This window comes from Tenrec ecaudatus, chromosome Y, assembly GCF_050624435.1.
Source record: "Tenrec ecaudatus isolate mTenEca1 chromosome Y, mTenEca1.hap1, whole genome shotgun sequence".
Taxonomy (NCBI): Eukaryota; Metazoa; Chordata; class Mammalia; order Afrosoricida; family Tenrecidae; genus Tenrec; species Tenrec ecaudatus.
The window spans coordinates 1792823-1809980 of NC_134549.1; the positions used below are offsets into that span (position 1 = coordinate 1792823).

Sequence of the window (17158 nt, forward strand, 5' to 3'; positions counted from 1 at the left end):
AAGAAATTGCAAAAGAAATTTGTAATGGCACAGATCAGAGATGAAATTAGCAAATTTCAAGAACGTCATGAATGAGAACAAGATGTACCAAAACTTATGGGACACAGTAAAGGAAGTTATCAGAGGAAGTTTCATAACAATATATGCACAACAGAAAAAGGAGAGACTCATGATTGATATGATGGCACAAAATTTACAACAACCAGAGCACAAACAGCAGGACAATCCTACTATTAGCAAAAGAAAAAGTAAAAATCAGGGCTGAAATTCAGATGAGGGAAAATAAGAAAATTATAGAAAAAATTAATGCTGCTAAAAGTTGGTTCTTTGAAAGGATAAATAGAATTGACAGACTGCTGGCAAACCTAACCAAAGAAAGAGGAAACAAATTTCAATAGCAAGAATAAAGGATGAAAGACGGATATTACAACAGACCCTAATGAAAGCAAAAGGATAATTACACAATACTATTGAAGATTGTACTCCAATGAATTCAACAACATGGAAGACATGCACAAATTCTTAGAAAAATATTCCCTCCCAAGACTATTCCCAAAGGGTCTCAAGAATCTCAACAGACCTATAGCAATAGAAGAATAGACAAAGTTATCAAGGGACTACCAACAAAAAAGTCTCCTGGACCAGATAGCTTCAAGCATTTAAGAACTAAGACCAATGCTACACAAACTCTTCGAGAACATAGAAAAAGACAGCAAAATCCGGGACGTCTTCAATGAAGCTAGTATAACTCTGATACAAAAGCCAGACAAGGATCCCACAAGAATTGAGAACTACAAACCAATATCCGTACTGAACATCGATGCAAAAATGGTTATCAAAATACTGAAAAATAGAACACAAAAGTATATAAGACACACAATTCACCACGAGGACCAAGTGGAATTCATACCAGGGATACAGGGATGGTTCAACATATGAAAACCATTAGTACTATTCACATTAGCAAGAAAAAAACAAACTGATAATTATATCAATAGATGCATAAAAAGCATTCGACAACATCCAACACCAATTCCTGTTTAAGACACTTGAGAAGATAGAAATGGAAGGAAAATTCATCAAGACAATACAAGCTATATATGAAAAATCAACAGCCAACGTGATAGTCAATGGAGAAAAGATGAACACAAACAAACTGAAAAAGGAGACCGAACAAAGATGACCCTTGTCCCCACTCTTAATTAACATCATACTAGAGATTTTAGCTAACAGCATAAGGTACAGAAAAGACATCAAAGGTATTAATTGGTCTGGGGAAGGAAAGAGGTGAAATGATTGTTATTTACAGAGGATATGGTTTTATATATGGAAAATCCCAAAAATTCCACAAGGGGAGTACTGGAAACAATAGAGGAGTTTGGCAGAGTGGCAGCAAACAAGTTCAACAAACAGAAGTCCATCTGACAGCTATACACATTAGTTAAGACAACAGAAGGGATCAAAAAGGAAGTCCCTTCACAATGGCCAAGCAAAAATAGAAATATCTAGGGATAAAGCTGACTAAAAGAACAAAAGATCTATATGAGGAACACTATTACCAGAAACCTAGAATGACCTCAACAAATGGAAGAATATCCCATACTCCTGGATTGGAAAACTCAATATAGAAAAGATGTCAGTTCTGCCCAGGGCACTATATAAGATTAATGTAATTCCTATACAATTTCTCTCATCTTTCTTCAAAACAATGGAAAAATGGATTACCAACTTCTTATGGAGAGGTAAGAAGCCCAGAATTTGCAGAGAATTCCTCAAGAAGGACATGGTGGGAGGGTTTGCTTTACCTGACTTTAGCATATATTATCCAGCCAGTAGTCAAATCTTCATGGTATTGGTATAATGACAGAAACTCAAAAAAAATGATAAAATTGAAAACCCAGAAATTTTGACACGGGGAATATACACACTATTAGAAAGAGGGAAGGACACAACACAGAGGAGGCACAAGTTGACAAGTGGGATATACTGGAGATAAAACACCTGTGTACATTGAAAGAATTCACCAAGACAGTAATAATACAGTCCACGGACTGGGAAAGCATCTTTAGCAATGACACATCAGACAAAGGCCTTATTACTAAAATCTACAATACTCTGCTAGGTTCCAAAAAGAAAAAAAACTAATTGCCCACTTGAGAGGTGGGCAAAGGACCTGAACAGAAGTTTCACAGGGGCAGAAATCCAAATGGCCAATAAACATATGAGGAAATGTTCCCAGTGTACAAACGTAAGAGAAATGCAAATTAAAACAACAAGATACCATGTAACAGCCTCAAAGATAGCTCAATTCAAAAAATCAGAAAGCAGCAAATATTGGAGGGGATGTGGAGAGAAAGGAACTCTCATCCAATGTTGGTGAACATGTATGTACGGACAGCCACTATGGAAATCAATCCAGCAGTATCTAAAACAGATGGAAATCGAGTTACCATACAACCCAGCAATCTTCCCTACAGGGCATATGCTCAGAAGAGGCAAGAAACAAACTAGAACCATACATCTGTGCTCCAATGTTCATCACGGCACAGTTCACAATTACAAGGAATTGGAAACCCAATTTCCATCAACTGACCAATGGTTTAAAAACTGGTACATATATACCATGGAGTACTACACATCCCTAAAAAAAGCAGTCATGAACACATGACCGCATGGAAAGAACTGGAGGAAATCATGCTAAGCGAAGTAAGCCAAGCAGAAAAGAACAAGCACAACATGAATCTGCTGAGATAAGCTTAAATATAAAATGCAAAGTGGGCATAGGGAAAAAAGATATTGTATACAAACATTCCTGGGGTAAGGCTCTGGTAGTATGGTAAGGGCCAGACCAAATCCAGGTATACAGATGGTAGTCAACTAAAAAGAAAGGAAGGATAGGAAAAAAAATTTTTAATATGGGTAGCAGGGGAACAGGACACTGACTCACCCAAGGGAGGGTATTGTTTCTATCTCCACAGGGAAAGAGGGTCCAGATTTTAACGCGGTGCTCCAAGATGTGAATGCAACATGATGGCATGGCGTAGGGAACCAGTGGAGAGGTCTGAGGGGCTGGATCCAATCCCAACTATGTAGATATCTGCTCCTCCCCACAGAAGAATTTACTGCAGAGGATTGCAGTGAAGCTGCAGCTCAGGAAGAGGGACATGTCTGAGCACATGGGAGCAAATGCAGAAGGATGAAGAGAGAGCGGAGCACATCCTGGCCCACCAAGCCTTGATGACGATATTCCTGCTCAAAGCAGCCAATCCATATAGAAGGCCGTATGGCAGGCCCCACTATGAGACATATGGGCCTCACTGACCCATAGCTCTACAGGGGACAACATTGGAAAGACAGTAGGAATTGCATCCGATCTGATCCCACCACACCAAGGCAAAACACAAAGGGGCATTTAACAGCACAGCAAGGGGAACAGAACAACAAAGTCCCCAGGGAATACTAAAAATAGACTTTGGGGCCAGGGCTTGACACCCAATCAGATTTAACTGGAAAAGATTCCTAAAGGTCAACAAACAGTCCTTGCTAACTACAAGCTTTTTGGTTGTTGTGTTGTGGGGTATTTTGTCATTGACTTTTTGTTGTTGTTACTATTGTTTTCTTTTGTTGCTTGGTTTTGCTCTGTCTTGTTTATGTGCATGTTATTATCTCTACAGGTCTGTCTAAATAAGATAACGTGGATGAACAATCTGGAGAAGAAAACAACAGGACCTACAGTCCAGGGAGATATGGCAGAGGAATAGGTGAGAAGAAAGGAAGTGTTAACAAACTCAGGGTCAAGAGAACAACAAGTGATCCAAATCGATGGTGAGGAGAGTGTAGGAGTCTGGTAGGGTGTGATCAAGAGTAATGTAACGAATGGGAATTACTGAAACCCAAATGAAGGCTCAGCATGACAGTGGGACAAGAAAAAAGTAAATGGAAATAGAGGAAAGAACTAGGAGGCAAAGGGTACTTATAGAGTTCTAAGTAAAGGCATGTAACCACAGATGGATATTGGGCCTCTACTCAAGTACTCCCTCAATGCAAGAATACTTTGTTCTATTAAACTGGCATTTTATGATGCTCACCTTCCAGATACAATCACTGAAGTAAAAAATGAGTTTATAAGCAAATATTGTAAAGAAAGCTGATCGAGCTTGGCTATCAAAAACCAGTGCATACGGTCTTAAAAGACTTGAAGCAGCCATCTTAGCTCAGAAGCAACAAAGCCCATATGGAAGAAGCACATCAGCCTGTTGGAATACGAGGTGCTGAAGGGATCAGATATCAGGCATCAAAGAACAAAAAATCATATCATTCTGTGCTCATATCCCTGATATAATCGCTGAAGACAAATGGGTACATAAGCAAATGTAATGAAGAAAGCTGATGGTGCCCGGCTATCAAAAGATATAGTGTCCAAAAATATATATATAGTGTCTGGGTTCTTAAAGGCTTGAAGGTAAACAAGTGGCCATCTATCTGAGAAGCAACAAAACCCACGTGGAAGAAACAAACCAGGCTGTATGATCATGAGGTGTCCAAGGGATCAGGGATCAGTAATCAAAGAACAAAAAAGTAATCATATGATTGTGAATGAGGGGGAGTGTGGAGTGGAGACCCAAAGCCCTTCTTTAGGCAACTGGACACCCACCTACAGAACGGTGGTGGGGAGGAGAAGAGCCAGTCAGGGTTCAGTGTAGCAACAAAGAAATATACAACTTTCCACCAATTTCTAAATGCTTCCTCCTAACGCACTATCATGATCCTAATTCTACCTTACAAATCTACCTTACAAATAGACCAGAGGATGTACACTGGTACAGATAGGAACTGGAAACACAGTGAATCCAGGATGCACGATCCCTGTAGTACCAGTGGTGAGAGTGGTGATACCAGGAGGGCAGAGAGGACGGGATAGATAGGGGGAACCGATTACAGGCATCTACATGTAACCTCCTCCCTGGGGGATGGACAACAGAAAAGTGAGTGAAGGGAGACATCAGACAGTGTAAGATATGACAAAAGAATTTATAATTTATCTAGGGTTTATTAGAGAGGGGAGAGTGGGAGGGAGGGGAAAAAATGAGGAACTGATTCCAGGAACTTAAGTGGAGAACAAATGTTCTGAGAATGATGAGGGTAACGAATGTACAAATGTGTTTCACACAAGTGATGAATGGATTGTAATGAGTTTTATGAGCCCCCAATAAAATGATTAAAAAATAATAAAAAACCAAAATGATGATTGCAATAAAAAAGGAAGTACAATGAACTGCCAAAAGAACAATCAAATCTGTCTTGGCAGAAGTACAGTCAGAATATTTCTTAGAGGCAAGGGTGACAAGGGTTCATCTCATGTACTTTAGACACGTGAGGAGATACCAGTCCCTAGAGAAGGAAATCATGCTAGATAAAGTGAAGAGGCAGTGAAAAGAAAAAGAGGAAGGCCTTTGACATATTGCATCAATAGGCTCAAGCAAAGGCACAATTGTGAAGTTGGCACAGAAGCAGGCATCATTTTGTTCTGTTGTACACAAGGTCACTATGCCTCAGAACTGATTGGATGGCACCTAACAATGATCTTCCTGCTCCCATCTATTCAGTGAAGGGTCTTAAAATGAATATTAATTTCTTAAAGATCACATTTGAAGGTCTAGAGAGAGTGGGAGAAAAATTTGGAACAAAACTCAAAATCTTTTATAAAAGAGGACAGGTTTGTTGTTTGGAGTGACAAGTGGAACTTCCGAGATTATGACCCTATGTCATCCTTTAAGTCAGAAAGTGGACCTACTTCTGTATAGAATAATCAACTACTTTAGATCAGAGGTGTAGCACTAACCCAAGAATGAAATTCAGAAAATTAAGCAAGGAGGGACAGTAACAGCAAGCCCAAGGAGAATGCAGATTGAATAGGGGATGGTACTCTGAAGGGACTGGAATGAATGAGTTGGAGTATGTGTACGTGTTTTTGAATGCAAAATTGATGACCTGCTCTGTAAATCTTTTTTTAAATTTTTTAACAATTTATTAGGGGCTCATACAACTCTTATCACAGTTCATACATATACATACATCAATTGTATAAAGCACATCTGTACAGTCTTTGCCCTAATCATTTTTTTCTCTTTTCTTTTTTTACATTTTATTAGGGACTCATACAACTCTTATCACAATCCATACATACATCAATTGTATAAAGCACATCCGTACATTCCCTGTCCCAATCATTCTCAAAGCATTTGCTCTCCACTTAAGCCTTTTGCATCAGGTCCTCTTTTTTTTTCCCTCCCTCCTCTCTCCCCCTTCCCTCATGTGCCCTTGGTAATTTATACATCGTTATTTTGTCATATCTTGCCCTATCCGGAGTCTCCCTTGCCCCCTTCTCTGCTGTCCCTCTCCTAGGAAGGTCACATGTGGATCCTTGTAATCAGTTCCCTCTTTCCAAGAGTGGGAGGGGTGATGCTGGGGGAGTGGAGGGTGAGTGGGTTGGAAAGAGGGAACTGATTACAAGGATCCACATGTGACCTTCTCCCTGGGAGAGGGACAGCAGAGAAGGGGGGAAGGGAGACTCCGGATAGGGCAAGATATGACAAAATAACAAGGTATAAATTACCAAGGGCACATGAGGGAGGGGGGAGAGAGGAGGGAGGGGAAAAAAAAAGAGGACCTGATGCAAAGGGCTTAAGTGGAGAGCAAATGCTTTGAGAATGATTGGGGCAGGGACTGTACGGATGTGCTTTTTACAATTGATGTATGTATATGTATGGATTGTGATAAGAGTTGTATGAGCCCCTAATAAAATGTAAAAAAAGAAAAGAGGAGAAAAAAAATGATTAGGGCAAAGAATGTACAGATGTGCTTTATACAATTGATGTATGTAAATGTATGAACTGTGATAAAGGTTGTATGAGCCCCTAATAAATTTCTAAAAATAAATAAATAAATAAAATCAGAAAAAAAGAAGTTGGAACAGAAACTAGGCCATAAATAAAACTTTACCAACTAAAAAGTTAGATTTTATCATTTTAATAAAATCTATTTTAAATGATATTTATTCCATGCTTGTAACTATTATTGAGATATCATTTATCTCCTGAGAAATCAGGATGGTTATAACAGTAAATGAAAGCAAAAATCTGTCTGTAAATCTAATGGTATTCTTGTCTTTTCCTTTACCCCACAGAAAATAATGGAGTACTTGAAGTGCACTAAAATATTTATTAGTAAATCAATACAATTTTTACATTTTTCCAAGGCTTCAGGACTATTTTATTACTTGATATACATTTAACTTAAAAGGAAAAGAGGTACTAAATAATTTTGACTCTTCTCTTTGGCAAAAGAAGGACTGCAGTTGTTTAAGAATGCACTTACTTAATCATCTCAAAAAGTTTTGGATCTGAGACTTTGATATTTCGTGCCATATTCCAGGAAAGATGAACCATTGGTACTAATGACTTTACATTCTGCAATTTGTTCCATTCGTATCGTTCCACCGCCAATTTATACTGGCAGGCTACAAGAAAAATTAAGCAACAACAGAAAACAACACTAAAATATTATTACATTTAATAACAAGTATAATGTAACAAAAAAGGTAGAAAGAAAACACTTGTGTTGTAAAGCATATATGGCCTTTCAAATCTCTTTTTCCATATATCTCATTTCATCACTTCAAAGTATAAATGTTTTGAAATCTGTCAGTTTGTAAAACTGAAGCCCTTTAAGAAACCTTGCCCAAAGCCACGACGTTAACAAAAGTGAAAGCAATTCTAATTCATTGGTCTTTTGGGCTTCCTGAATCCATTTTTTTACCTTATATTACTAAGCAGTTTTACACACCAAGGTAACTCATCTATTCAGATTAAATAAAATAAAAATTCAAGAAGGTAGTAACTGGTTATTGCTTTCTCCCATGAGAAAATGAAGTCCTGGAAATCCAAAGGGTAAGTTCTACTGGGTCCTTTAAGGTCACTATGAGTCAGCAACATTGAGTGAATAAGTGGTATTTCTTTAAAACAACAAAACACCGCTTCTAATATATTAAAAACATATCTTCTGTATGTACAAAAAGATGGAATTATTGTTAAAAATTTTGTTTTGCGATATCCATTTTTTAATCTCTGTACTTACCAATTAAAAATTTATATATAAGAGGCACTCTGAAATTTTTTGCTAAATGTTTATCCAATATAAAATATTGGCTATATATAATCCTTTAAATGGTAACATGGGATACTTTATAATTTAAAATACCTGTAAGTGGACCAACATTCCATGCAATATTGTTGCACCAGCCAATAGCCTGAGCCCAATGTACAGTGCCTGCATTAATCCAGACCAAATCCCCAGGTCTCTGAATAAATCTATATACAGGAACATTTGCTTCATAAAGATCTTCAAGATTGGGCCACCAAGAACTCATTAAGAAATTCAAGTTATTTCTGGGGAGAAAACCAAAAAGATTACATTAACAATTTTCCAAAGCAGGATTACACTTTTGAAAGGTTAAAAAAATGCTCTCAATACTTATTTCACTGAAATGTAACATTAAGAACTGTATGTTTTAAAAGCAAAAACTTAAAAATTTTAGAGCTAATCTTGGGGGGGAAATGCTGGTATATTTTGGTTGATTTACCCTAAGATCAGTTGTTGATCTTAGTTGCTATGGAGGCAATTCCAACTCATGAATTCCTCATGAGCAGAAGAGAACTCCCCTATAAAGTTTTCAAAGCTCTGAGTAATCATTCAGGAGATTCCCAGTGTTTTATTTTGAGGTGCCCTTGAATAGGTTTATATTAATAACCTTTACCTAACAGTTACCTAATGCATTTGCACTCTGCAAGGCTTCCATAGACCAAGACATATTTTTACAAATTAAGATAAGAAAACAAACCCTAAATTAAAGTTTACAGTTAAAATAAAATGATGACTTTAAATTAGGTTTCAGTAAAAACTACTTTTGTTTATCTTTCCTTCCCTAGAGTCTCTGAAAGTCCAGAAACTTGTAAAACAATCAAATGAGACTGGGGAATTACAGGAAGACAATTTCTAGAATAACTCTGGCAGATATAAGAAGTAGGGCCATCTCTTTGAACTTCTAATAGAACGCAAATGTTTTAATCCACACTCCACTACTGCTTTAAATCCTAAACATTAAAAGGAGGAAAAAATGGCATAAAGTGATGAAAGTCACATAATTGAAATGTTCCTCACGAAGAATGTCCACACACATAAAACTTCAATCATCATCAATAATTAAAGGGACCAGACATCCCGATTTTTAACAAGTTCCCCCACATCCATAGCATTTTAAAGAAGTCCCAATTTTTAGAATGCACAAGCCAGAGTTTATGGTTTTCGGCTGCCATGTGGTTATTTTGCCAGGATATGAGTTTTATCAATGGTGTCCTGCTGGCGTCCCACTTAACCAATGTTAAAATCTGGTCACCTTAACAATAATACAATGTTTACCCTATTTCCAACCTGAATTTAAAATTAGTTTTTTCCCCAAAATTTTTTCAAATCATAATGTAAAGAATTTAAAGAGAACCATGTGGAGCACTAGCAGTGTAATGGTTAATGCTTAACTGCTAACTAAAACAACAGTTTCAACCTATCCATGTTGAGAAAAGACCTGGTAACCTGCTCCTAAAACAAGTACATCCAAGAAAACCCTACTGGGAAAAGTAAAAAGATTTTTCTACAAATCTATAATATGTATATACTTACATATTATATATACTTTAAGCACTTCAGGTTACAATTCTTTAAGAATTTTGTTTTAAAGACTGTGTTAAATTTTATTTTGGAGTTGTTTGTGTGACATTAATGCCATATTTTCCTTAAAACTGCAATATTATTATAGTAGTCACTTTCTCTGGTGTCAATTTAAGGATTAAGAATGTAGGGGTGGAGTCTAGGCTGTCAATCTAGAGATAGCCAATGAAATTTCTGTGTGGGCATAGTGTTCTCCTGAGACTTCTGATCATTGGAGACTCTACTGACAAGGCGGACTTCCTGTGAGGCATCCCTGAGGAGAAGTCACATGGACCTACCCTGATGCAGCCTTAGAAACTGAAATGGCCACATAGAGACCCCTGCCAGCGCTGAGATGCTCCTACCACCACTGACTTTGCAGTCACTGACCTGTGATCATTTTCTGCATTTGACATCATTGCATGTGTTTTGTGAGTCTGAAGACTTTATGGATTGGTGTCGGACATATGGGCTAATATCAAACTTAAGACTTTGGAATGGTTTGGGATGTTTTCTCAATGTTTAATTGCTCTTGTATATAAATTTCCTTCTTATACACGTGTATGTATGGATTCGTTTCTCTAGTCTTCCCAGGCTAACACAATTACAGAACAGTCAAGGAATTAAAAATAAATCAAGGGATTAAAAAGTTGTTCTCTCTTCTGGAAGCTCCAAAAGAGTAGTTTCTAAAGCACCCTGTTCTTAAAGGGGGTGCTTAAGGAGGAAAAAATTCTGAAAATCAAACTTATGTCCTATTTCACACATATGCTGCAAATAAATACTATGACTCATAGGGGAGTTATGAGTTTGAAGTGGCTAGAAGGCTGTTAAGTATAGGTTTAAATGCATAAAATCATTTATTAAAAAAGGAACAATGAAACATCCAAAACAGGGTTGATTTTAAAGTAGATTTTATAGGAGTCTTTCTGTCCCCATAGGAGACTTAAAATAAAATATAGAAATTATATATATTAGAAGCAATGAGTCCATGCAAATAAAATAGTGAAATATTTAAGGGGCATTGTGTAACTGCTGCAAATTTACTAAGCAAATCACACTTGATATTTCCATTTCTCTAAAATTAAAACTTAATTATTTACTGTTTTATATCCAATTGTCTGTAATTGTGAACATTTTACCATTTGGAAAAGAAAGATAACAAAACCCTGAAAATAAATACTATTCAGAAATAGTGAGTTATAAAATAAAAAATTTAAATGTCCTATTAATAAAATAAAATAGGTATATTCTTCAAAGTAGCTATTACACAACAACTACTATTGATTGAATTATTGTCTTTATAAAGAGGTGTCTTAGAGGCATAGTGATTACATATTGGATTGCTACCTGCAAGGTTAGCATTCCATATCACAAGCCATTCCATGGTAGAAAGTCAACTTTCTTCTCCGGGAAAGAGTCCCAGTCTCAGAAATTCAGACCCAATTCTATGGCATCTTATAGGGTTGCTATGAGTCAGCATACACTCCATGGCATTAAGTTTGGTTTTTTTTCATTTTAGTTATCTGTATATTATCATTACATCTAATCTTTTATGAAATCAAGTGCATTTACTACAGGCAACCCAAAAATAGATTAAAAACTACATACTATCAAATTATGTGCAATATGTTTTAACTGTTATGCAAATACTTCATGTATATAATCAGGAGAATTTTGTTAATTGTTCGTTATATCTGGTATATAAAGTATATATACATATGTAATTTATACTTGCTTGCAATTTTCCACCAATATCATTAACAATCTTGAAAAGATCAAGTGGATAGTTATCATAGAAATAGACATTTTTATCAGTAACATTTCAAAATTCAATAATAGACATTTTTATCAGTAACATTTCAAAATTCAATGTAGCATATTTTCAGAAATAATTCTAAGTTAGAATCTTTTCTTCTCATTTTAAAATGAATAGTTTTTATTTTTTCTTAAAATATTTTTACCAAATGCGCATGCTTTCATAAATAAATTATTTTAAATTAATAACTGTCCACTTATTTTCTGTCTTCTGAATTCAAACTTGCAAATACTGCTTAGAATGGCTTATAGAATCTTTAAAGTATTCTAAGTAGCTTAAAAGAAATAGTTTTCTTTTTTTCCCCTTTTCTTTTTTTACATTTTCATTTTCTTTTCTTTCTTTTTTTCCCCCAAGAAATAGTTTTCAAACAAATAATTGAAAATAACACTTTTGCTGCACTGTGGGAAACTAACACTGAGGTAAATAGGATGAGGACTATATTCCCTAACATCATAGAAGGAATCAGAAAAGCTGGTATTCAATGGTAGAAAACCCTCTACTTTGGTAAGTTAGAGGTACAGTAAAAGTGCATTAAGCTGCTTTAAATGATTCCCACAGACTCTCCCCTTAACAGCTATGCTGCCTTATGGTTGATTATATTTACCCAATCAAGCAGATATTATTCTTTTGCTTTCTCTTCCCACCTGCCATGACACCCTACTCCCTCTAACCCCCTTTACCTTTCCCCAATGCAGGTCTTAGGTTGCCTCACCTGTGAACTCGGGGTCTTAATGAAGATACAACCAACCTTGCGCCTTCTAGACCTTTGGTTGTTGGAGGCTAGTTTCTTCTGACATAGAACAATAACTAAAATCTGGAGTTATTTTTAGAAATTCAACTTTGAATCTTTTTAATGTTTTCTTATAATCCGTTCTAAATTAATTTAGTTTAGACACATACCTTTCACAGAAGTAGTTCAGAACACCCCAATAGTCTTCAGGAACAACAAACCATTCACAGTCCCCTGGACCAATATTTATGTTAACAGAACAGAAGTTATTGTTTTCTTGGTGACCTTAGAAGTGATAGGGGGTAAAAAAAACAAACATTACATCACACTATAAGTTCAGTGGGAAAAAAGGCCTCTAAAGTCACTGAAATGTTTTGAGAACTGAATGACAAATGTAGGATCAGAGCAAAAGCTGACTATATGTGAAGCAATTAACTATTAGCTATAATTTTTAATACTGCTCCTGGTATGATAGGGCTTCAAAAAGTTTGAGGAAAATAAAATTGAAAGATAAACTTTTTAAGATCCCTGAATTGCACTAACCATATTAAAAAGATAAAGAGGAATGGTTTTCATACTCTGCCCACTCCTTCATCAGACCATATACATCTATATAATATCAAAATTAGTTTGGGGCTCAAATTGTATTTACTTTTAACTTTATTCCACTGGGGCTTTAAAATTAAAACTACTAAGTTCAGATAAACAATCCAGAAGTGAAACAACGGAGAGATGGTTCTGGGACACACGAAAGAGGAAAACGCAGGGGAATGGAAGTTAGTGTTAACAAATCCGGAGACAAGGGAACAATAAGTGATCTAAAATCTATGGTGAAGAGGGTGTAGGATGCCTGGTAGAGCTTGGTCAAGGGCAATGTAACTGAGAGGAATTACTGAAACCTAAATGAAGGCTGAGCATAATAGTCGGACAAGATGAAATAAAGGAAAGAACTAGGAGGCAAAGGCATTTATAGAAGTCTACAGAGGCACATACATATGTAAATATATTTATATATACTGATAGGAAAATAGAGCCATGTACATATATTTATAGGTTTAGTATTAAGGTAGCAGATGGACATTGGGTCTCAAATACTTCAACGCAAGAACACTTTGTTCTATTAACCTGTCATTCTGTGATGCTCATCTTCCCAACACATTTGCTAAAGACATAATGGGTACATAAGCAAATGTGGTGAAGAAAGCTGACGGTTCCTGGCTATCAAAAGATACAATATCTAGGGTCTTAAAGATAAACAGCGACCATCTAAGTGAGAAGCAACAAACCCCACATGGAAGAAGTACACCAGTCTGCGTGTTGATGGGATCAGGTATCAAAAACCCAGGTAAAAAACCTAATCATTGTGATTGAGGAGGAGTGTGGAGTTCAGATCCAAAGCCTATCTCTAGAGAATTAGACACCCCTTACATAAGAGTCACAAAGAAGAAACAACCCAGTCAGAGTGCAGTATACCATCGTTGAAACATACAACTTTCCTCTCGTTCTTTAATGCTTTTTCCCCCACTCACTATCATGACCCCAATTCTGCCTTATAAATCCAACTAGACAAAGCATCTACACAGGTACAGATAAGAGCTGGGAACTCATGGAATCCAAGATAGATAAACCCCTGAGGACCAAAAATGACAGTATGGTTACCAAGAGGAGAAAGGGATGGTGGTGGGCAAACAGGGGAAATGGTCATAATTGATCTATATAACCCCTTCCCAGAGGGATGGGCAACAAATGGGTGAAAGGAGATATCAGTAAGTGTAAGACAATAAAATTAAAATAACTTATAAATTATCAAGAGTTCACTAAGAAGGGAGGTGGGCAAAAATGAGGAGCTAATACCATGGGCTTAAGTAGAAAGAAAATGTTTTGACAATGATAATGACAACAGCATACAAATGTGTATAACACAATGGATGAATGTATGGATTGTGATAAGGGTTGTATGATCCTCCAATAAAATGATTAAAAAAAACAAACAACCCAAAACTAGTAAGCTCTGGGACAACACCAGAGACTGCTAAATAAAAACCTAAGTAAAAAGCTCAAGTGTACCTTTAGATTTAGATTTTTTACAACACTTTGAAACATCTTATCAGATTGTTTAAGCTGTCTTTAAGCTACCACCTTTTTTTTTTTACTAAAAACCGAATCATGTAAAGCCATTCAACAATGTGAGTTCTAGCAAATTGTGGATAACCTGGAAGAGAATGATAATAACAGCACAATTCATTGAACTCATATGAAATCTGCACCTGGATCAAGAAGCAGTTGTGTGTATAGAACAAGAGAACACTGCATGGTTTACAACCAGGAAAAGTGTGTGCTGTTAGGGTTGTAATCTCTTAACATTAAATAATCTGCTGCATAAGACCACATTTAAAGATGAAAAGCAAAACTTTTACTTGAGGAATCAAGCCATGGTATTTTCAAGTACTCTTATAAGTGTGAAAACTGGACACTGAATAAGAAAGATAGAGAAGACTCAATGCATTTGAGTTGTAGTGCTGGAGAAGAACATTGTAAAACCAGGGACTACTAAAACCAATTTATGAGGCCAGGGTGCGTTCCACAGGCAAGTTTAGCAAGACTTCATTTTACTTTAGGTGTGTTATCAAGAGAAATTTGTCCCTGGAAAAGGACATCACGCTTAGTAAACTGGAGGAATACTGAAAAAGAAGGCCCTCAATAAGCTAGATTGATAAAGTGGCGGAAATAATGGGTTCAAACATAGCAATTATGAGGATGGTGCAATATTGGATGTTTTGTCCTGTTGAACATGGTTGTTGCTATAAGCTTGTGGCAATTCAATGGCATCTAACAAAAGAATAAACATATCACTTTATCAGTGTGCTATACTGAGGTGGCTTGAGTATTGCTTGATATACTGCTATAAGCCAAGTCAGCATATTTTTCAAATACCAGAAATCATACAAGATGAATAGAATTCATGTGGAGCTTTCAAAGAAAGGACTGAACATCTAAAAACATGAGCTAATGAAAACCATTTAACAGACTATTGCCTAACAGAGCTAACAACAAGAGCCATATAATGAAAGGCTCTGAAAACATGATTCTAAAAGCTGAAAACATAGATTAATAATTAGGTCATGTTATGTATAATATATGAATCCAGGAATATTTGAATGGAACAACTGAAGATTGACAGCCCTGGTTAGTGAGCTACAATGAATACACACATGCCATTTTGATTCTGAGAATCATAAGTTCCACTCTACCAGTAATGACAAATTGTAGAGGAATGGCATTAAAATCTTCATTAAAATATACTCCCGGCTATCAAAAGAGATAGTGTCTGGGGTCTTAAAGGCTTGAAGGTGAACAAGCGGCCATCTAGCTCAGAAGCAAATAAGCCCACATGGAAGAAGCACACCGGCCTGTGCGATCACGAGGTGCCAAGGGACCAGGTATAAGGCATCATGCAAAAAAACACACACAACGATATAAGTGTGTGTATATATGTGTATATGTATATGTATATATATACCATATTAAATGAAGGGGGAAGTGCAGATTGGAGACCCAGGGCCCAAGTGTCGGCCAATGGAGATCCCCTCATAGAGGGGTTTAGGAGAGGAGATGGGTTAATTAGGGTGCGAGGTAGTACCGATGAAGAACACAGCTTTCCTCCAGATCCTGAATGCTTCCTCCCCCCAACTACCATGATCCGAATTCTACCTTGCAGGCCTGGATAGGACAGAGGCTGTACACTGGTACATATGAGGGCTGGAGGTAAAGGGAATCCAGGGTGGATGATACCTTCAGGACCAAGGGTGTGAGGGACGATGCTGGGAGAGTGAAGGGTGAGTGGGTTGGAAAGGGGGAACTGATTACAAGGATCCACATGTGACCTCTTCCCTGGGAGAGGGACAGCAGAGAAGGGGGGAAGGGAGACTCCGGATAGGGCAAGATATGACAAAATAACGAGGTATAAATTACCAAGGGCACATGAGGGAGGGGGGAATGGGGAGGGAGGTGAAAAAAAAAAGAGGACCTGATGCAAGGGGCTTAAGTGGAGAGCAAATGCCTTGAGAATGATTGGGGCAGGAAATGTATGGATGTGCTTTATACAATTGATGTATGTATATGTATGGATGGTGATAAGATTTGTATGAGTCCCTAATAAAATGTAAAAGAAGAAAAGAGGAGAAAAAAATGATCAGGGCAAAGACCGTACAGATGTGCTTTATACAATTGATGTATGTATATGTATGAACTGTGATAAGAATTGTATGAGCCCCAATAAATTGTTAAAATTTAAAAAATAAAATGTAAAAAATATATATATATATATATACTCCCATTGTATGCATGGATGATATGCCATTAAAACTGTTGAAAAGTAAGAAAAAAATTAAAAATATGTATTTCCAGCTCTGTCTTGAAACACAACTCAGTAAAAATCATACATCTATACTGAAGACTAATAATTACTACTCAAATGTACACCCCCAACTATAAATGTCAGAAATGAAAACAACTGAGTCATGTTCTTAAATGAAATTGGAATTCGACTGTATTTTGGAGAGTCCCTAACAAATTCTGAAAACTATTCTGTGTAGCATAATGTAGATGTGCCAATCGCCAATTGTAGTTCGCTTCTGAATTTGCATTTCTACTCATTACTGTTTTCTTTACCCCTGTTCTTTTAAAGCCTTAATATCTCTACCAATACATGGATGCAATTACTACCTCATGTTATGGTTTCTCTTATCAGTATTAGTGATGTTGTCTTTGTTTTATACTGTTTAAAACTTAATACTTAAATTATATTTGAGATTTGGTATCTATTTTTATATCTTAAAACATAATCAATT

The 17158-nt window shown here is 36.5% G+C and overlaps 1 protein-coding gene across 2 annotated transcripts in view; it reads right to left on the bottom strand.

The window, feature by feature from the left end:
- The window catches only part of LOC142435557 (lysine-specific demethylase 6A-like), a 163039-nt gene that overhangs the window by 15539 nt on the left and 130342 nt on the right, over nucleotides 1–17158 (bottom strand). For both annotated transcript variants that reach the window (XM_075539784.1, XM_075539785.1), the window contains 3 exons: nucleotides 12479–12593; nucleotides 8260–8447; nucleotides 7378–7519 (listed from right to left, as the gene is read on the bottom strand). In XM_075539784.1, coding sequence (XP_075395899.1) covers nucleotides 7378–7519; nucleotides 8260–8447; nucleotides 12479–12593 — 445 coding nt within the window. The remainder of the gene's footprint in view (nucleotides 1–7377; nucleotides 7520–8259; nucleotides 8448–12478; nucleotides 12594–17158) is intronic.